This window comes from Panthera uncia, chromosome X (genome assembly GCF_023721935.1).
Source record: "Panthera uncia isolate 11264 chromosome X, Puncia_PCG_1.0, whole genome shotgun sequence".
Classification (NCBI taxonomy): domain Eukaryota; kingdom Metazoa; phylum Chordata; class Mammalia; order Carnivora; family Felidae; genus Panthera; species Panthera uncia.
This window is the reverse complement of record NC_064817.1, coordinates 90115289-90137573: the sequence shown is the minus strand read 5'-3', so window position 1 is coordinate 90137573 and position 22285 is coordinate 90115289. Positions and strand designations below refer to the sequence as shown.

At 40.6% G+C, this 22285-nt stretch overlaps 1 protein-coding gene across 6 annotated transcripts in view; it reads left to right on the top strand.

Annotated features, from left to right (window-relative positions):
* Nucleotides 1–21987, top strand: part of IL13RA2 (interleukin 13 receptor subunit alpha 2) — a 39268-nt gene extending 17281 nt beyond the window's left edge. For 2 of the 6 annotated variants that reach the window (XM_049644211.1, XM_049644212.1), the window contains exons 2-12: nucleotides 106–206; nucleotides 1062–1193; nucleotides 4735–4858; nucleotides 7586–7737; nucleotides 8760–8913; nucleotides 9427–9547; nucleotides 12655–12839; nucleotides 13754–13899; nucleotides 15823–15967; nucleotides 20791–20906; nucleotides 21843–21987. In XM_049644211.1, the coding sequence (XP_049500168.1) occupies nucleotides 4768–4858; nucleotides 7586–7737; nucleotides 8760–8913; nucleotides 9427–9547; nucleotides 12655–12839; nucleotides 13754–13899; nucleotides 15823–15967; nucleotides 20791–20906; nucleotides 21843–21893 (1161 nt within the window). In that variant the 5' untranslated portion in view covers nucleotides 106–206; nucleotides 1062–1193; nucleotides 4735–4767 and the 3' untranslated portion in view covers nucleotides 21894–21987. Of the gene's footprint in view, nucleotides 1–105; nucleotides 207–1061; nucleotides 1194–3298; nucleotides 3684–4365; nucleotides 4446–4734; nucleotides 4859–7585; nucleotides 7738–8759; nucleotides 8914–9426; nucleotides 9548–12654; nucleotides 12840–13753; nucleotides 13900–15822; nucleotides 15968–20790; nucleotides 20907–21842 lie in introns of those variants that run through there. The other 4 variants (XM_049644217.1, XM_049644216.1, XM_049644215.1 and 1 more) reach the window with 4 other exon arrangements.
* The last annotated feature ends 298 nt before the right edge of the window (nucleotides 21988–22285 follow it).

The window sequence follows — 22285 nt, the reverse complement described above, 5'->3', positions numbered from 1 at the left end:
GCAACATAAATAACACGGCCATACTTTTTTGTACGTGTTTTTTTTTTTTTAAGAAGTCATCTTAGGGACATTGTCAAACTCCATTCATTATTTTCTAATCAATAGGTATTTGTCTCTGTAACGTGGTTGCTGCCTTGACAAACAAAACGACGACCTGCGGTCATTTCATATGCTTTGGAATAGTCTTTCTGTATTTCTTTGCCAAGGTAGGAAAGGAACTTTTCTACAAAGCCATATTATGCGAGTGACTACCTTCTCAGCCTTGCCACATTTTTCTGTCCCTTACTTCTTTTCCCTTGCCTTTCAACACAGACCCGTACCAGCCGGTGAGACCTTGTGCCCGTCACATCGCTTCTCTAAGCCCCAGTTTTACTGATTGTAAATATTTAATACCAACCTTATACACCTGCAGGGGTGTTGAAATAATTCAGTACATTCTTTGTAAGCTGTAAAAAGAGAGGCGAATGCCTGAAATTAATTATTATGAAGACACATATCGGTAAACGCAACTGATGTATGAACAAGGGTGGGGGAAGTTGGAGGTTAATAATAAGTGTCTACTTACCAACGGTGGACGGGTCAATTTTGCTGAATTAGTAGGGGCAAATGTGTAGGGTTGCAACAAGTTATTTTCAAATTTTTGACTAGTAGCCAGGTGCTCAGAAGCATACAGAGCATGCTCAGAGCATACCGTCACATACATTGTCTCATTTAATCTTCAGCCCAAGTCTTCCAGGCTGGCATCCTCACCTCCACTTTATAGATGGAAACTGAATTATAATTTCCCTCCAAGAACATCAGTGGTCGAGGCAGGGCTGAAACCCAGTTTGATACACCATTGTGCCTTTTAATATAACGAGTTCCTCAGCTATGTATCTATTTGTTTATCCAAAGATCGATTAGTCCTGCCAGCTTTTACATACAATGCTGTGATTCTGAATTTGCTTTAGTTGCTTTTTGCCCCGCCCATAACCTCCCCCATCTTGTGACTTGTAGAATCTGTGTTCTGGCCTGCTGGCTATTTCAGGAGCACCTATCTATTTTTTTTTTTTTTTTTCCAGTGTGCTTGATTATAAGACAGGAAGGGAAGTATTAGAGATTCTAATTAATGTCTCCAAAGTGGAGAAGAGAAAAAAAAGAAGACCTGTGATAATTGCCTCTGATAACTCATTTCTTGAGAAACCAGATAATTGGTAAGTACCTGGAGTTTCTCCAGTTATGCCAGGATTATCCCAGCCGGCTCCTAGAACAAGGGGAGTATGAAGCACGGCTTTGAAGAGATGGGAAGTGAGGCTGAAAACAGGAAATCGTTTAGGCGTGCCATTCCAAAGGAGATTCTCAGTGGGAAATAGTTTAGGCAGTAATGTGTGAAACTGAGTGGGTAGAAACAGGAAGCTGCCATCCACACTGATCTTAGGAACGGAAAATGCCTAGCATACTGGTTATCATCAAGGGCTTTTGGTACTAGACTGGATTCAGATCCAAGCTTCACCATGTACGGTCTCTGTGACTTGCAGGGAATTGTTTAATTTCTCTGTGTCTCAGCGTCTAGTCTTTAAAATGGGAAAGAAAAGAGTACATCCATCCAATGCTGACTATGAGTATTTTATGATATAATGTATGTAGAATGCTTAGCACAAGGCGGTGCCCGGGATGCTCTGAATGCTGAATAAGTCGTAGCAGGATTGTTGCTCTCCTAGATACTGCGACATGTCACTTGCGCCTTGTATCTTCGACAAGGTTTACCTGGAATAGTATGTGGCAGAACAAAGGTGCTCAGTGAAAGCTTGTTGGATTATTACTCTGCCCAAAATGGTGTAATGGTAAAACTGTGTGGTGGGTTGATGGTTTGGGTGGTGAGAGTACATTGACCAAGGTTCAGGGGAGGCTTCCGGTAAGATGGGTAGGTGTAGGACAGCCTCCTTATAAAAAGAAAATTTATTTTCGAGTCAGTGAGAAGGGCTCATGAGAGCTGGTTTTCAGTCCTAGCTCTGCCACCAATAAGGTGTGTGAGTTTGGACAATTCACCTTTCTCCCGTGGTATTTCCTCCTTTTTAAAAACCAACGAGTTGAGACGAGATGCTTGGTTGCTAACTGTGGGCTGGGAGTGGAGAGTATATCAGAAACGATTTTTTTTTTTAATTTTTTTTTTTAACGTTTATTTATTTTTGAGACAGAGAGAGACAGAGCATGAATGGGGGAGGGGCAGAGAGAGAGGGAGACACAGAATCGGAAGCAGGCTCCAGGCTCTGAGCCATCAGCCCAGAGCCCGACGCGGGGCTCGAACTCACAGACCGTGAGATCGTGACCTGAGCTGAAGTCGGATGCTCAACCGACTGAGCCACCCAGGCGCCCCTCAGAAACGATTTTTAAACTTTGTGTGTCTGCATTTTCATCCCCCATCTTCCCTTTGTCTTCAGGTCCCTTCCTCGCTTGTGAAAAATTCTGTCTTTCCTGGTAACCACATAGTATATAAAGTACCTCACTACACAAGCGGCCATCTTGTAACCCAGAAGCCAAGCAAAGAGTTGTCTTCATGTTCATTTGTGTGAGAAAGTCTGAGTGGGACCGTAACTGTAAATGCATTGGGCTGATCTAGGAAGTGCTATTTAATAGCCCGAGTCAAATTTCGGCAGCCTATAAAAAGGGTAGAAGCAAGGGATTTTTTTAAAAAAACGTTTATTTATTTATGTATGTATGTATGTATTTATTTATTTATTTACGGGGGGGGGAGGGGCAAAGAGAGAAGGGACAGAGGATCTGAAGCCAGCTCTGCACTGACAGCAGAGAGCCGGATGCGAGGCTTGAACTCACGAACCATGAGATCGTGAGCCCAAATCAAGAGTCGTACACTTAACTGACTGAGCCACCCAGGCTCCCCCAAACGAGGGATTTTTAACTCTTGCCGTTTGTACTTCACATGACACGGGGCTATGAAATACGTAAGGACAGACTGATTCGGGGGAGAGAACTTTAAGACGTCTCTGGGAGCAGTTTAAGGGGGGGTCTGATCGTCGTAGTCCTTATTGGTAATATGAAAGGATTTCCCTTCGTCAGACCGATTGCTGCCTTGGATGCAAAAGTAACCAGTGTGTTCACCTTGATCCATGAGAGCAGCTCTGGGGAAGGTCTGTTGACCAGACCTACCTACTACGTACAGGTGCTTCAGAGGACAGCAGAGGGTTTGCACGTGGGGAAGGAGGAGTTGAAGAGAGAAGTTTATTGGACCCCAGGAAGAGAAATGCTGTTCTGTTATGCTTTTATGAGACCTAGAAAAAATAGCATGGTATTGTGGTTCAGCCCCGCTAGCTAATTGAAGGAAGACTTAAATACTGGAGTCCCAGAGGAAAAGCGTTCATGATCGTCAAACTTGTGGGATCCAGCATAAGAGGGGTGGAAATACACTGGATTAGGAATCATAGTTCTGTCCTACTTCAGCCCTGCTACTAACTTGCTCTGTAATCTTGAGCAAGTCTGAGTTTTACTTCCCAATATGTAAACGTGACTGGGCTAATGTCTCCAATATACATGCTGGCTTTAATAGTTTGGTCCCAAGATTCTATGATGTAATAATGGAAACTTACCAACATTAGAACATTGCAGATCGGCCAGGTAGGTTGAAGAGGGTGGTACAGGAGAGAGGGTCTCTCCTACTTGGTGAATTTATACCAGAGAAAAAAAAGGTAATCCCGGAATGTTGGAATAGTGATCTTTACTCCTTAACTTCCTGTGAAATTGTTGGTTCCAGGAATATAGACGCAAGGACAGGTACAGAGCTGGGAGTAGCGATTTTTCTTTGAAAGGAGAGTGGTTTTTGATCAAGTAGGTACGTGGAGACACGAATCCTTTAAATTCTGATCAATCAATATCCTTCAAGAAAGTAAAGATTGTTAGGTTGTATTCTATGACAGTGAAGTGTTGTTTTAAGAAAGGGGTGAAAAGTGAGATTTGCCTTTTAGAGAGGTCATTCTTGCTGTGCGTGGTATGGAGAATGGTTTGGAGGCAGGAAAGACTGGATGATGAGATCCTGACGATAAGATCCTCATCATGGAAGGGGCAGTGATAATGGAGAGGCTATATGTGAGAGGGAGGAGTTGAGAAAAATGCCCAGGTTTCTGGTCGGGGCAACTGTGAAGATGTTTCCAGGAAAGAGTAGAGGACAGTGATTTAATATTTATGAAGAAATGGAGCAAAGAGGTATCCGAGGCTTTGGTGTAGTCTCTATGCTTTCTTAGCTGTCAGATAACTTTCAAATACTTTTTAAATCTCAAAAAAGAGTACATGTATCAGTGTATTTTCTTTGTTGCTAGGAGAGAGGATTGCTATGGAGATCGATGATCTCATAATTCCCACTGTGAGCCAGTGACACTCTGGTGGGTCTGGCTCAGTCAGTCTTCAGGCTGAAGGCTGTTTGAAGTCATCTTATCCTGGCTCTAGCATGCCATGTACGGGAAGGTCTCCTTAGGTGGGGTGGGTATGAAGGGATATGGGGGGTTTGGGGTACATTTGTTTCGCCTTTTTCATGCTCTTGTAGAAAAACGAGACTGGAATCCTCCCTTTCCAGTTTTTCGGTTCCAAAGTTGATTTTTTTTTTGGTTTCCACGTTCAAAGGGGCAGTTTTTCCAAATCCTGGAAGAAAGCGCACAGGAGTTTCCGAATACATTTTTAGTTACATTGAGTCATTTGGTTGTTTGAAGTAAGACAAAGTTAAAATGTTGTATTTTTCCTTCTCAGACTGGCTATTTCAAGGTATTGAATCTTGGAGAAATGGCTTTCGTTCACTTGGATGTCCTATGCTTCTATAGCCTACTCATTTGCACAGCATTTAGTTCTGTGTCTTCAAATGCTGAGATAAAAGGTAAAGCAACAACGGAGTAGTTTTAAAATTTGGGGTATTAACTGTCTTTTCTTTTTTTAAAAAAAAATTTTTTTTAATGTTTATTTATTTTTGAGACACAGAGAGACAGAGTACGAACGGGGGAGGGGCAGAGAGAGAGGGAGACACAGAATCAGAGGCAGGCTCCAGGCTCAGCTGTCAGCCCAGAGCCCGACGCGGGGCTCGAACTCACGGACCGCGAGATCGTGACCTGAGCTGAAGTCGAACGCTTAACCGACTGAGCCACCCAGGCGCCCCTTAACCGTCTTTTCAACCTACCCTGTTAAAATGCGTAATAAGTAGATGGATTGTTACTGGAAATATTTCAGGAAGTCCATACACAAAAGATGTACCCGCTAGCCAGCCTCACATATGAGGTAACTAATGATAAGGAACACTTTGCAGAGTGAAAGCCAAGCTAAAACACACTTTCCATACCTTTTTGTATAGTCTTCTAAGAAATAAGTTGCTTATGTGACGCCTCATTGCCTGTTACTCAGCTAACTGGAAAACTTTCTTTGCTATCCTTAACTTTTAAGGCAATTAGATACATACAAAAAATATACAGAGATTCAAGTAAGAGTTAAAAATGACCACAGAATTGCTAAATCATGTCTACTGAATTTTTCTTATTGCAGAAGGTAATCAGAACAATGTATTTCACAAAGATTTCTACCCGTAAGAGTTGAAGCAGTGGGGTTGTCATTTCAACCTCAGTAGAAGACCTTCTTTATTGGTACACGGGCGTCCCAATATCAAAGTATAATTTGTGCCACAGTTTTTTTTTTTGTGGGTTCTTCACCTCAATAAGTATTAAGAAATCCAGCATTAAAATAAATGGGCCGAAATGAATTTATTAGCAGAAAGGCAACATGAGGGTGGTACTATTGTTTGTTTGCTTTTTATCTTTTAAATTAAAAAAAATTTTTTTTTACATTTATTCATCTTTGAGAGACAGAGAGAGACAGAGCGTGAGTGGGGGAGGAGCAGAGAGAGAGGGAGACACCGAATCCGAAAAAGTCTCCGGGCTCCGAGATGTCAGCACAGAGCCCGATGTGGGACCTGAACTCACTGACCGTGAGATCGTGACCTGAGCCGAACGGACTGAGCCACCCAGGAGCCCCTTAAAATTTTTTTTAATGTTTATTTATTTTTGAGAGAGAGAGAGAGAGAGAGAGCATGAGCGGGGGAGGGGGCGACAGAGAGAGGGAAACGCAGAATCCAGGCGCCTCTGTTTGTTTGCTTTTTAAGTCACCAGATGGCCTGGGTGGCTCAGTCAGTTAAGCGTCAGACTTCACCTCAGGTCATGATCTGACGGTTCGTGAGTTTGAGCCCCGTGTCTGGCTCTGTGCTGACAGCTTGGAACTTGGAACCTGGAGCCTGCTTCGGATTCTGTCTCCCTCTCTCTCTGCCCCTTCCCCACCGGCGCTCTGTCTCTGTCTCTCAAAAATGCATAAACACTAAAAAGCTTTTTTTTTTTTAAATCACTAGATGGAGGAGCTATTGCCTTGCACTGTTCCTTACCTCCCTCACCCCCAAATAAAACGGGCTTTTTCCTAATGCCACTCTGCTCAGCTGCCTGACAGTTTTTCTTAAGTCCGTCCAGAGAATGGCCCTGGTTGGCCATACTCTAGGAATAGCTCTGAACTTTAGTTAGCGAGAGGGTTCAGTTAACCAGAATTGAACAACAAGATCTGCTTGTTAATAATTCTTCAGGCATTTAGCCATAGTAGTCATATTTTACATTTTCTATCCCTTTTGCCAGGATGTTATATGTATATAATAAACACTGAATTAATACTGATTGGCTCTTGCTATTAGGTTTACATAATCAAGTGCTCCCATCCTAGGGCAAATTCTGGTCTACATAACCACAGAGATAACTCCATGTGGAATTTCTTGTATCTATGAAAACTTAGTACCGCGCTAGGCAAAGTCATGTTTGCATATAGCAGTAATCTAGACTTTTTAACAGCTTTATCGATATGATTTACATAACATAAAACCCAGCCTTTTAAAGAGTACTGTTCAGGGGCGCCTGGGTGGCTCAGTCGGTTGAGCATCCGACTTCCGCTCGGGTCGTGAACTCGCTGCTTCATGAGTTCGAGCCCCGCGTCGGGCTCTGCACTGACAGCTCAGAGCCTGGAGCCTGCTTCTGATTCTGTGTCTCCCTCTCTCTCTGTCTCTCTCCCGCTCATGCTCTGTCTCTCTCTGTCTCAAAAATAAAGATAAACATTAAAAAAAAATTTTAAAGTGTACCGTTCAGCGGTCTGTAGCATATCCACAGAGTTGTGTAACAGCCCCAACTCCTCAGTTCCAGAATATTTCTATTTCTCCAAAAAAAAAAAATCGAATCTTTAATCAGCAGTCATCTGTTATTCTTCCCTTCCTCCAGCCCCTGGCAACCACGAATTGACTTTTGTCTCAATGGATTTGCCTATTCTGGGTATTTCATGTAAATTGGTCTCATGTGATCTTTTGTGACTGGCATCTTTCATTTAGCTTAATGTTTTTGAGGTTCTTGCATGCTGTAGCTTGTATCACTACCTCACTCTTCCTTACGGCTGATGATATTCCATTGTATCGATGTACTACAGTTTAGTTCTCCATTCACCAGCTGATGGACATAAGGAAGTAATCTAGACTTAGCAATTGTTGTCGTAAGAGACAGGACAAAAAAGTAAAAATGTTTTATGGATTTTCTTTCAGTTAATCCTCCTCAGGATTTTGAGATAGTAGACCCAGGATACTTAGGTTATCTCTGTTTGCAATGGCAACCTCCACTGTTTCTGGATAAGTTTGAGGAATGCACAATAGAATATGAATTAAAATACCGAAACATCGATAGTGAAGACTGGAAGGTAAGTAAAGCACACGCTTGCGATATCTTGCAATAGCAGTGCGATTATTAGGAGCTTTCTTGTGATTTTTAATGTCCCTGTCCATTCTAATTCCTGTCTCTCCGTAGCTATTATTAGGAAATAAGAAGGTGCCGTGCCCGCTGCTATCTCCTGAGTCCTGCCACATCTATTTGCATCCTCCCCAGTATTAAGACTACCATTAGAAGTCCGGGGGAAACAAAATACGTGGTCCCACCCATGGAATATGGACTTGAATAATACACATTTTATTGTATTTTCCAGTTACTTATATGCTTCTATACGGGTCTTATGTATGCTACTGGACTGTGAGCTTTCTCTTTGTAAAAATTAAGCCTCATTTATCTTTGTACTGGCCCCATAGAACACAGCACAGTCCTTTGCATATATTATAGTAAGTGTTCAGTGAACATTTATTGACTTATTAACTACATAGTCAAGCATGCTCAAAGAGTTTTGTTTTGCGAAGCATACTGTTACCTTCCTAATTCAGCTAGGCAGTTTCAAGAGACCATTCAAATCAAACATTTATGGAGGATCCTTTTGTACCACGCACTTGGCTACGTATCGGGAACACAAGGATAAATGACATGATTGTAGTCCAGTTGCCTCCCAGGTTTCACTGTATATGATTCCTGAAGTGTTCATGTGATATTTGAAATGTGATAAGTCATCTGTCATGTAATATGCTTATGGTATCTGAAAATTCTCTTGATTTCAACTTCATCACAGGTCAGGTTCCTGCCATAGAGTCTCTTTTTCAGAATTTTTGGGGGTTATTTTGAATAATATATTAAGATTCAAATGATCTCACCGCATGATATAATATGCACAAATGAGCTCTGCCAGGATTGTATCTAGGGCTTTGTATCAGATAATCATGAGGAATTTCTTAGACACTCAGAACCCACCCCCCCCCCCGTGACTTCTTAGCTGTAATAATGGGGCTCACGATGCTGTCTCTGCTTATAAGCTTGACTTTGTCTCATCTTCTTATCAAACAGACCATCATTACCAAGAATCTACATTACAACGACGGGTTTGATCTTAACAAAGGCGTTGAAGCAAAGATACACACGCTTCTGCCCCCGCACTGCACAAATGGATCAGAAGTTCAAAGTTTATGGTCAGAAGCTACTTACTGGAAATCACCACAAGGTTAAAACAAAGCTCTCCTTTCATATTGAATACTGCCAGAACAATCCATATGGGAACTAGGGCCCCTTAACTCTTATATATCAGACTCTATGTAGAAGTGAATGTGTGGCAACAAATAGAATTCTTTTTAGGAGTGGGTGACTGGCCTTTTTGAATCCTTTAAATCAGCAAACCCATCTTGTTAGGTTAATATAGTTCCCCGTTTGGGAGTCATATTAGTAAATATGCATGTGAGTGTTTACTCAACTGCTCAGAGCATCATAGAAATATTCATTTAGTGCTTTTGCATATGCTTACGCTAGTATCAATAAATGAGCCCTCAAAGGGTTTTGATTTTGCATGCCCCACTTACAATGAAGTGATTTCTAACAACTTCCTTTTGGTATAGTTCTGATTATGTTGACTGCTAAATGAAAAGGAGGGGTCAAAAGAAATGAATTAAAATTGCATAGTGACTTCCCAAATGAGTCATCACGGTGCCTTTCAAGCATTGACAGTTCATTCATTCCTTAGGAAGTCAGGAAACCAAGATTCAGGAAATGGATTGTGTGTATTACAACTGGCAATATTTACTCTGCTCCTGGAAACCTGGTATGGGTGTCCATTTTCATATCAGTTATCAATTGTTTTACTGGTAAGTATTTTTATAATAAGAATCCCATATTAAGAAAATATCTATAAAAACGAATCTGCTGTATGAGTAGTATTTTCACTAAATGAAATACAGTATTCTTCAGAGTTGCATTTACGATGAAGGTTGTTTACAACTATTTGGAGTTTTCGACGGGAAGAAGTAGGTTTAGGCTGTAGCTACTGGAAAGGCACTCTCTGGGTGATAGAAAGATTCCAGCGTTGTTCCCGTGCCGGATTAAATTTTGTGTTCTTCAGATACATACGATTATAGCCTCAAAACTTTCGTCATATTCTATACTCGCGCCTTTTAAAAAGCAGGCACCTGTTACAACTGGATCCTTTTTCTGACTTCTCTTTTTTAATGACCACTGAGGCTTGGAAACTTACAGCCATCTTGAATCTCCCATCTCCACCATTGCTTCATTGTTTCACGGTAACATTGAACCCTGCGTTCTGACACTCCTTTTTAAGGTCGCACATCTCTTCCTGTCCTATTCGTTCTGCACGCTGTAGCCAGATTTATCTTCCTATCTTCCTATTTTCATATGCCACTCTTTTGCTCCAAAACTTCGAGTGGCTACTCATTACCTCCCGGATAAAAATCTAAGGTGGCGTTCAAATTTCTGCCTCTCTGTATCACTGCTTTTCCAACATGACCTTTTCCTGTCACCAGTGTGAATGGTCCACCCCATTTAGACTCATCTCTACATTTTTTTTTCTCACCCGTGTTATGATCTTTTATGCCTCTGTGTGCATTGCTATCTGGAATGCCCTCTGGCTTTCTCACCAACTCTCATCTGTCTTTCAAAGCCCATCTGGTATTCAATTTCATTAACCCTTTATTGATCATATCAACTTCTGTTCAGTTTTTCTCTGAACTATTACATATTATAGCTCTCAATTACTTGTCTGGATGGCATTTAAATTTTTGTCACATATTGTGCGCTTTGTCTCCTCCCTTAAATGAAAAAATACTTTTTTAATGTTTTATTTATGTTTGAGAGAGAGAGAGAGAGCACGAGCAGGGGAGGGGTGAGTGAGAGAGGGACACAGAATTGGAAGCAGGCTCCAGGCTCTGAGTTGTCAGCACAGAGCCTGATGCAGGGCTTGATCTCACAAACCATGAGACCATGACCTGAGCTGAAGTCAGGTGCTTTACCGACAGAGCCATCCAGGCGCCCCTGCTCCCTTAAATTTTTAAGAGATTGGTGGGCAGGAACTGTTTCTTACATTTCTCTTAACTGTCTCAGCTGTGCTATGGCCCATAGTAGATTATCACAAAATATTCATTAAATGAATGAAACAAATGATGAGAGTATTCGTACACTGATAAGTATGTATTGGAATTTATGCATTTATTAAATAACAGTAAAAAGCAAGAGAAGACAAAGTGTAACTCTTTGTGAGTTTCAGGCCCAAGTTATATTGGTTTTTTTCTTTAGAAAAATGATAATATATAAGTGATAGGTAGAAGCTATTAAGCATCCTGAGAACTGGGTTCTAATCCCTGCTCTGGCATCATTTAACTTAGTGGTCTTGGGCAAGCAGTCTTCCTTTTTTGGGGGTCTCAGTTTTTTCATCTGGAATCAGAGGGGTCAATTTCTATGTTCTAATTTATTTTTTCATTAATTCACAAATATAAAGAAGTTATTAAATGCCCGCATTGTTCTAGATAAAAAGGCTGAAAGTGTGAATAAGCAAAGTCCCTACCCTCTTCCACATTATCCTCATTTTACTAGTGAGGGAGAAATACTGACATCTTAGAAACTGGAAAATAAGGGTACCAGCAGGCTTCCCACTGGCACAACATAAATCTGGGTCAAGTCAAGCATAGAACTCAAGTCTCCCAAACTCTAATCAGGTGAACTAATCAAGTAGTTAGTTCTGTGCAAAGTAAATACTTGGCTACTTGAAAAGGCAAGTTTAAGCTTATTATAGAATGCTCGTATTTTCTTTTCTTTCTCTACAGCCAGTATATCGCTATCAGCTATTGTATTAAAAAATAAAGTATATTTTCACTATCATAAAACGTTCTCCCCCACCACGAAAATAAGTAACAACTTGGGGTAACAAACAAACAATAGCAACATACTAAATACTTGGCATAAAGTGAATTCAGTAGAGTCTGGATATTTGAAATCAGCACCTTATCAACTGCTAGATTGACTTAATTTCAAAAGGGATTTTGACTGCTTTTACAGATGTCACATTTTGCATTGCAAGCTGTTCTTTAGGAAAATAAACCAGGCATTTGTTGCTTTGAAAATCAGTAGGGAAATCCTCCCTAATTCCTGTTAGCCTTATTACTGGAAAGAGGTTAACTTTCAATGATACGGCAACATTTCTTGGCTGAGAGGATGGGAAATTAGATATTTACTTGCCAGACAGCTCTTCTTTCTCTTTTTGTGATTAAAAACATTTGTAAACATATTTATTTATTTATTTTTGAGAGAAGGCTTAAGTAGAGGAGGGGCAGAGCCTGACGCGGGGCTCAAACTCACGAACCATGAGATCATGACCTGAACTGAAGTCGGATGCTTAACCGACTGAGCCACCCAGGCGCCCCTCTTCTTTTTCATTTTGACCCCTCTGTTGACTTTTCTGAGGTTTATCTCTTGATGTGCATTGTCTCCTCAAAGGAATTTCATTCATTTTATTAAATATAACAGTATTTTGTAAGTCTGCTTTTAAATCTGCTTTCTTCTAATATAAGTTCTCCGGTACAATATAAAAAAGGCAGTATCGTCCAGGATTATGTATGTAAACTCCAGGTTTTTAAAATAGAAATCTTACTCTTTGATTCACAAATCCCATGGGCAAGTCAACATAACCTAAGTGCATGAGTCAGAATCCTTGCCTTATCTTTGAGATTTTGTTCAAACCCCCACCAGATTGTAATCTCTGCGAAATTATGGACTATGCCTGCTTTCCTTACTATTGCATCCCTAGCATATGACATAGGATTTGTCATAGAGTTGGTGCTCGATCAATAGGCATGTCATTACATGACTTTTTTATTCGCTTGGTATCTTAAGATAATTGAAAATTGAATACCACAATACTGCAAGATACTGGAAAACACAGTTCTCAGCAATACTTCTTTTACAGGTATGACGGCTTGGACCATGCCACACAGTGTCCTGATTACATCAAGGTTGATGGACAAAATATTGGATGCAGGTTTCCCCATTTGGAGGCATCAGACTATAAAGATTTCTACATCTGTGTTAATGGATCATCAGACTCTCATTCTATCAGACCCAGCTATTTTATTTTTCAGCTTCAAAATATAGGTGAGCTAAACAACTTTAAAATGTTTCTAGCTTGGTCCATTTACAACCACATGGCAGAGAAAAGATGGAGACAGAGATATAGAGAAACTTAAGGAAATGCAAAGCCAGAAAAAGGAGGGCCAATCGAGCCTATGAAGAACCTCTTATGAAACACAGAAGTACAGGGATAAGGAATTGAATGAAGAATAATTTTTTTTAGAATTTTTATTTCAAATTTAGTGTATTCCCCGGCTTCCAAAAGTCGGTCTCCTGTACAGTATTTTTGTCTAGTGTTAATGATGGAGGATTTCACACGTCAGTAGGCGGATAGTTGTATATTCTGAGTCTGAATTCCTAGTTCTGACAGTTACGAGAATGACAGGTTCTAGAGTTAGTCATGCCTGGCTATGAATCTTGGATTTACCACTTTCTAGCTGTATGACTTTGGGCAAGTTACTTTTAGCATCTGTTTCAATCTCCTTATCAGTAAAATGAGGATAATAGAGGACACTTCATAGGTTTATTGTGAGACATGAGTGAGTTTACCCCTGGTTCGGTGCCTGACACATCATACGCTCTAAATAAGAGCTAGCAATTAATGAAAACGGTAGCAGTAATGGTTGCGGTCGTTGTTTCTAATGCTACCAAATGGAAAAAATGACTGTGATGCTTTGGATCGTCTAACTTTTCTCTTGGGCTTTAATATTTGGCAATATGCGACTTATCAAAAAATTAGTTTCCAAAATAGCCACGTTTCTCAATAAATTGGTCTTGGTTGGCAAGCAGGTTTGATATGAATTCACATTATAGAGATTAGTCTTGAGCCACTTGATTTATCTTAGAGGCTTCCGTCACTAGGTGTCCCTAGCTTTTGATAAGAGCGACCGCTCAACTTAGTAACCTCCGTGTTGAAACGGTTTCCTTTTGCTTTTCAGTTAAACCGTTGCCACCAGACTACCTTAGTCTTACTGTGAAGAACTCAGAGGAAGTGAACCTGAAATGGAGCATGCCTCAAGGGCCCATTCCGGCAAAATGCTTTATTTATGAAATTGAATTCACTGAAGATGATACAACTTGGGTGGTATGAACATTGTGTTTATTTACTTATTTACTTATTTATTTATTTAGAGGGAGCGAGAGCACGAGTTGGGGAGGGGCAGAAGGAGAAGGAGAGAGAGAATCCTAAGCAGGCTCCACACCCCCCCCCCCCCCCAGTGCAGAGCCCATCTCAGGGCTCATTCACAACTGTGAGATCATGACCTGAGCTGAAAGCAAGAGTCGGACGCTTAACTGAGTGCGCCACGCGGTCGCCCTGCCCTTTATTTTTTGGATTTTATTTTTATCAGCGTAGCCCTTTGCACAAAACAGCAAACATGTGAACCCATAGGAGGTTCACATAGGAGGTTGCTAGCCACACGAGGAATAGAATATGACATGTGTCTTGATTTTCAGAAAACCGTATAATTTGGCGGACAAAAGAAAGATGCTTGCTTGCAGTCTGAAAGCATGATCGGTCATACCAATTTTATTTTATTTATTTATTTATTTTTCAATATATGAAATTTATTGTCAAATTGGTTTCCATACAACACCCAGGGCTCATCCCAACAGGTGCCCTCCTCAGTACCCATCACCCACCCTCCCCTCCCTCCCACCCCCCCATCAACCCTCAGTTTGTTCTCAGTTTTTAAGAGTCTCTGATGCTTTGGCTCTCTCCCACTCTAACCTCTTTTTTTTTTTTTTTTTTTCCCTTCCCCTCCCCCATGGGTTTCTGTTACGTTTCTCAGGATCCACCTAAGAGTGAAAACATATGGTATCTGTCTTTCTCTATAAGTCATACCAATTTTAAAGCTCTATTAGGGTTTCAGAGATAATCGAGTCACTTGTTTGCAATATCGTGCCAATAAATCAAAATTGCCGAAGGCAGTTGTGGGGTGGGTTATGAGAAGGCCTTAGGTGAAATGAAAACAAAACAAAAAAACACGCACATAAAAACCACTTCTTGAGGAACAAGCATCAGGTCAGAAGTAGACCCTGGCAGGGCTGTCTGAATTGCTTGCTGTGCAGAAGAGGGGCTAACTGGGAAAACAGGCAGTGGTTGCAAGACCAATTACCCCCGGCACCAACGAGGTGATGCTGCCTTCAGCCCCACGTCGTCATGTTAATTTTATTCATTGGTTTCCAACTCAGAGAGTGGTGGAGACCGAAAGGGAGTCATTAGTTCTAATCAGTTCGTTGCATATACAGATGAATTGATTTACGTGTCCCAAGGAAGCGGACTGACTTACAGTCAAATCACGCAGCTCTTCCCGGTCGGCTACATGATGCCGGGTTCCCAAGAAAAGTTACAACAAAAGACAAGCTCTTATGTTGGATGAGGAACACTGTTCAGCCCTTTGAAATGCCGAAACGGAAGTAATTTCCTCAGCGATTTGTTTCTTCCTTTGAGATCGTCCAGCCATGTGTATTCTCATATCGGAAGAAGTAATTTCACGCGAAGCCCTGAGCTCTGTCACACACGTTGTATGGCAGTTAACCAAAATAAGAGTAAGGAGGGGGAAAGAAAACTTGATGTGTATGAACTCTGCAGTTTCCATAGAGATAACATTCACATGATGGACTCTCTTTTTGCTAACTCAGTGTGTGTAGCATTTTCCAGTTGATGGAACCTGAGAAACTTGACACGAATCTGAATACTGGCTCTCAGAAACACCAATGCTATCTAGGCATTTTGCCCTGTCACACATGCCCTTCACTACAGGTGATTCATTATTCCTGTAGAAAAAGTTTAAATTAGAGGTAAGGAAGGGGGGAAAATGAAAAAAGAAAAAAAAAACACCATAGGGAGAGATAATCACTGTTAAGATTTTGGTATATACCCTTCCAGTCATTTGACGCGTATGTTTTACGTAACAAAATCCACGATGAAAGAGACAGATCGAACGGGATCTATCTAGCGGCAATCAGATCCAATGATGGCATCTTATTTTTACTTGGCTTTCAGACTACCACCGTCGAAAATGAGATACGCATCGCAAGAATATCAAATGAAAGCCAACAATTATGCTTTTTGGTAAGAAGCAAAGTGAACATCTATTGTTCGGATGATGGAATCTGGAGTGAGTGGAGTGACGAACAGTGCTGGAAAGGTAGGAGAATAAGAGCAGTGACTACATGACTGTAGCTCTTTGCTAGCGAGTTAATTTGCTTATGGTCTATTTTGTAATCGTGGAAATCAAAATGCTTTTGCATATAGTCCATAAACAGAGAAGATAAACGAGCAAGCACCTCAAACACAGGCTTACGGAAAAATCTCATATTCAGTTTTAACTAGGAGTAAACTAGTTTAAGAATCTTGTCATAGCTCTCTCAGCAATATTCTTGTGTTTCTGACCGTCACTAAAGAAAATATGCTAGTTCCTTCTGGGGGAAGCCTATTTTTTTAAAAAAAAAATTAATATTTATTTATTTTTGAGAGAGAGACAAAGTGTGAGCAGGGGAGGGGCAGAGAGAGAGAGGGAGACACAGAATCCGAAGCAGGCTCCAGGCTCCGAGCTGTCAGCGCAGAGCCCGACGAGGGGCTCGAACTCACGAACCCTGAGATCGTGACCTGAGTGGAAATCAAGAGTACACTTGTTTTTGAGTGTCTAGTGCCTGATGAGTATTTTTCCGATTAATATGTCATCGTTAGTAAAAGCATATGTCATTCGCTTCCACTTCGGACTTAAAGTGACTTATGATAAAAAAGACATATTCAAATTAAATAACAATATAAGCTAAAAAGCCTGGAGAGTGGCGCAAGATGTTATTGTGTTTTACAGTATACTAGCTTTATCAACAGAAGTTACTAATAATTGTCGAAAGGTGAAGGAAATTAACTCAGCATTGCTCTTTCAGATATATAGATATGTAAATACATATATAGATGTAGATACAGACAGATACTGGCATCTATCAATCATTCATCTTTTTATATTGTGCCATTATAATAGAGTCCCTGTTAGACTATTATCTTCCCTATCATATTGATATCATTGTTCTCTTTCATTCATCACATCTTTATAAAGCACCTAATATGTGTCAGACTTTTTCAGGCTTTTGACATATAGCAGTCAAAATCCCTGTCCTTACAGAACTGATATCTTGTTCTCATATTGACTAGAGATAAGCAATGAAGAAGCCAACTGTGTCATATAATTACTAAGGGCTATGAAGAAAAAACAGGTAGAAAGGGAGAACTCAATTAACCGAGAGATGTGTGGAATCAGAAAGAACACATATGGGTCCCGTTACTCATTTTTGTCACTGGCATAAGAAATCTGGAGACCGTGGAACTGACATTGAGAAGATCGTGTCCTGAATTATATCTTATCCTTAGTCAATGCATAGTTTAAAGTGGGTATGGTGAGTTTTTAGTCTCATCCTCAAAATAATACATCCTTTAATGTATATTCCATACGATCTTAACTGCAATATTGATGGCTCATCAACTCTGGGAGGGGTCCATACGGGAACCCTTCTTCAAGGATAGATGTAAGGGCATTTGAGTTGATGTTGAAGAAGTTGCATAGGGCCTTTGTAAAGTCTGTGTAAAACTTTTAAGCAAAGGCCTTCTTTCTGAGTGTACAGTTTAACCTTGGGCCGATTCACCTTTGTTGCCAGGTGGCAGTGGGGAGAAGCCTCTCCTGTAGCTTCTGTCAGCCCCTGAACATTGGCCTTCAGCTGATCATTTGTGGGAAGGCCTAAGAGAAATTCTGGCCATCTATTTCCTCTGGGGTGAGGGGTGTGGTTTTCTCAGGGAGCCATGTGATTTGTCTTTTAACTGCAAGATACCTATGGGTAGGAAGAACACCCCTTGGGATCTAATAAGGTCCTCGTGAGTGGGAGGGTGAATGGCCACGAATCTTTCCAGCTCCTCTCTAAAATGGTATGATCTTCATAAAGTGGAGGTGAAGAGGCTTTATAATTTCAAAGATGTGCTTCTGTTCATGGGACATGAATTCTTTGTGGCGGGGGTCCGGGATATACCTGAAAAGGACATCGTATAGGAATACCTGAAGCCCTGGAAAGTAGGAGGAGTTATAAGGGATAGCCACGTGAGCCCCACCACCTTTCTTGGGTGCTTCTGCTAAAATCACTTCCTAGCTTTCAGCATTTATACAGGTAACCTGTATACCCTGGGACTGGAGATCAGGCCAGAGTGCTCTCTGTAAATGTTATAGGAAAAGCGAAGCTAAGATAGGCAGACGGAGCTGGATTTTGCGAAGGGGAATTTACACTGGATGTTGACTTTAATGTTTGTTTTGATTTATGTTCCTTCATCTCGTTAAGGGAGTCTCTAAGGCTAGCCATTATATTCCCTTGTGTCCCATTTTTAGTTTAGCTTTTCCACAGATATCAATAGGACGACTGGTCTCTTAAAAAAAAAAAATTGTCAATCTAGGAGTCCGATTCAAAAGATCCATTGTCTGGCCATTGATAAGTAGGACCTATTAATCTGAATAGTGACTCAAACCAGTACGTTTCTCTAGGCTTAACCACAGACACAGAGATATCCCAGAGGAGAGTGCAAAAGATGCAGCCCTCACAAGATCCAGCATAAGAAAACAAAGAGCTTTATCATCATAGTGAGACAATGAAGGTTGAGGTGACAAACGGCCCCTTATGGACTGGGACCCCTTCTGACAAAATTCCCCTGAGAGCTGGCAGGGTCAGACAAAGAAACCTCACTGTAGACCTAGTTGAGCCCAAGTTTTGGTTTGTAAGTTGGACCCAGTGCTGACTACCGTCAGCTCAGAGCCACAGCCTGCTTTTCTGTCTGCCGAATGCACACTGGTACATGCCCCCTTTGGTTAGCAGAACATTCTCACTGGTCATAAAGCCAAACTCTCAAGGCCTGGAAAATGACAAAGGGGAACAGGAAAAGGATCAACAAAAAACACAAGCGCTAATACCAAATCTTTACCAAAGGTACCATACCCAAGGAGCTAGTTCCATAAATATTTTCTCCTGCCAATCTAAATTTAGAAAAAGAAAAGGACTCTCCCCACTCTTGCTCTCATCAGATCCTGCAGGAAGAGATCCAGGAGACTGACATGCTAAGGATTCTTACTGGCCAGTTAAAGATTAGCCTGCTGAATAAGCTAACTGTTGTGGAGGAAAAATGCTGCTTCTACTCTTCTAGGTTCTTTGGCCGCTCTAGTAATTAAATCGACATAAAACAGATTAACAATAAAACAAATCAATTTTTTTCTTTTTTTTTAAAGGTTTATTTATTTGGAGAGAGAGAGAAAGAGCATGAGAAGCGGTGGGGGGGGGGGGTGGTGCAGAGAAAGATGGAGAGAGAGAATCCCAAGCAGGCTCCTTGCTGTCAGTGCAGAGCCTGACGTGAGGCTCGAACTCACAAACTGTGAGATCGTGACCTGAGCCGAAATCAAGAGTTGGACACTGAACCAACTGAGCTACCCAGGTGTCCCCCAAAAAACAAATTTAATTTCATAGGTATAGGAGCCCCATAGAAATGTGAGACCCAAGGGCAAGTAGGGCAGTTGAGGCTTATATGCCATCATGAGCTAAGCAATGGGATCAGGGCCTGGGACTTCAAAGGCGGAGGAGAGTAATTCACAACATAACAAGAAGAGATGTTTGGTACAGTAGTACCCCCCTTACCCATAAGAGATACATTCTAAGACCCCCTGTGGATGCCTAAAACCGTGGAGCGTACTGAACCCTATATGAACTGTTTTTTCCTATATAATCTATGATAAAGTTTATGAATTAGCCACAGTAAGAGATTAACAGCAATAACAAAATAGGACAGTTGTAACAATACACATACTATAATAATGGGGTATTTCAAAATACCTTATACTGTACTCACTCTTCTTCTTGGGATGGTGTGAAATGAATGCAAAAATGCCTAAGTGATGAGATGAACTGAGATAAATGATGTAGGCGTTATGGCATAGCATTAGGCTACTGTTGACCCGATGACACATCAGAAGGAGGATCATCTGTTTCTGGACTGCAGTTAACCACGGGTAAAGGCAAAACCATGGACAAGGACAGGGGGTTGAGGCACTACTGTAATTAGATGTTTTGCCCTTTCACAGAGATAGGTTATTCAAATAGAGGTTGTCTCTCGTAATAGCTCTCTCTCAGAGCCAGCCCCCCCCATCTAAATTCGTTTATGTAGTTAAGGGAGAGGTAAATGTTTTTCTTGAGTCTGGTGGGTCTTGATTGCCTTCAGCTCAAAATAATCCCAAATCCCAAAGTGGCATATTTTCTGGTGATGTAGTCCGCTTTCCGTCACCAGCTCTTGCTTGCTACGGCATTATATGATACAATATAAACCTTTGACGTATTAAGAGTTAAGGGATAGGGGCGCCTGGGTGGCTCAGTCGGTTGGGCGTCCGACTTCGGCTCAGGTCATGATCTCGCGGTCCGTGAGTTCGAGCCCCGCGTCGGGCTCTGTGCTGAAAGCTCAGAGCCTGGAGCCTGTTTCAGATTCTGTGTCTCCCTCCCTCTCTGACCTGCCCCCATTCATGCTCTGTCTCTGTCTCAAAAATGAATAAACGCTAAAAAAAAAAAATTAAAAAAAAAAAGGGTTAAGGGATACACAAGACCTGTTTCTGTAATCACTTAGCTAATATGTTATCCTTTTTTGATGAAATTTTCTCAGGTCAAATTTTAAACAAAATCCTCTCAGAAAAGAATTGAGCTTTGGGGAGTTTTGCTGAGTGAAATGAAGGGATGTTACAGTATAGTGAAGTGATTGTTCTGTATAAAAAGTGCACAAATGAAAGGAATGCTATACGCAGATATAACCGTGGTATCTATCCGCCAGGAAATAAGGCAGAAGTTGCCAACTTTAAGGCATTTCTTCACTAGTTACTGGTTTATAAAATAATTAACCTTGAAAAATAACTGTAAACTCTAACTGAGCCTCTTTTCTTGTGATTTTTAATCCCAGATGACATATGGAAGGAAACCTTGGTATTTTTCTTGACACCATTTGCTTTTGTCTCATTGTTTGTTTTGTTAGTAACTTGTCTGCTTTTGTACAAGCAAAAAGCTGTACTGAAAACGGTAAGTTGTGTAACATAACGTTCAGCCTGAGATAGTAGATAGCCTTTCAGACTGATTGACAGTTGACTTCTGGGAGAGAATGTGGCAACCTAAGTGTAGACAGTGGCTTTAAAACTCAGGGAAGAGTGACCTGTAGCTGACAAGCAAGAGTCAAGCTTTTAGTTTGGACCCATTGCTATTTAATATCATTCGGCGTTTCTTCTCTGTGGTCCACAGACCGCATGGACATTTAGTCTGCATTTAGAACTCATGGACCTATATTTTATAATGTTTCCTGTACACCGTGGGTGTACAATTGATGTAGTATGGATTATGATGATTGTCTGCAGAAAATACAATAATTTAAAAACTCAACGCTATTAAGCTAAATTTGGCGGTAGGTTTCCTTTTGTTGAAATATAGCAACAATGGCTCAGAACATGAAACACTGTTTACTTCTAGATTAGGGAACAATACGAGGAAAGAGTTACAGGAGAAAAGCAGGATTGGGAGGAAGAAAAGAGTTACTTAAACTGGATGGAGACTGAAATAGATTACTAGTCTGTCACAGGCCGATTTCACAAAAATTGAAAAAAAAGTTGCCCGCCCTCAAGGAGTTCATACTCTAGTTGGGGGAGAATAGACTCCATAAAAAATATAACCTGCACTGTGAGTTGTTTTTAGATGATTCCTGTTTGAGTTGTACGGAGACTGTTATAGAATTTCAGAAGATGAAGGTCACTATGGGTTGGTGGGCTTTAAGGAGAAATTGTGACTTGGAGATAATGCCAAGTCTTTTAAAAATAAAGGGAAATTTGAATGTGTATGAAATATTTCACTTTATTTCTCTGCTGAATGCTTTTTTTAAATCTGTTTCTCTGAGGTACTAGTCTGAATTAAAATAGTTTATGTTATTAATGACTATTTGTTAGTAACGGAGTTCTTCCTTAATTTCAGATCTTTCAGAGGAAAAAAGAAGTCTTTTCTCATCAAGACACATTCTGTTGACTGAATAACTTTCAGTCTTATGGCCAAATGTTCAACGAGTCTTATTAAATGGAATGTTTTCTCCAAAAATTTTAATAAATCTACCTTAAAAGCATTGTTGTATTTAAGTAACTTTAGAATACTCAAATCCTGCAGTACATTTCCTGGATTCTATTAATAGGTTTTTTCCTTATTAATCCCTGGTCAGAGCGATACACATAGATAAGTCAAGGGTTGGGTCAGATCTACTCACTGATATATTAATAAAACAATGTGATTTTATAACTTGTACTAAGCCAGAGACATTATTACATCTTGGAAGATGAGATTCCAATTTTTAAAAAAATTTAATTTTTTTTTTTTTTAATTTTTTTTTCAACGTTTTTTATTTATTTTTGGGACAGAGAGAGACA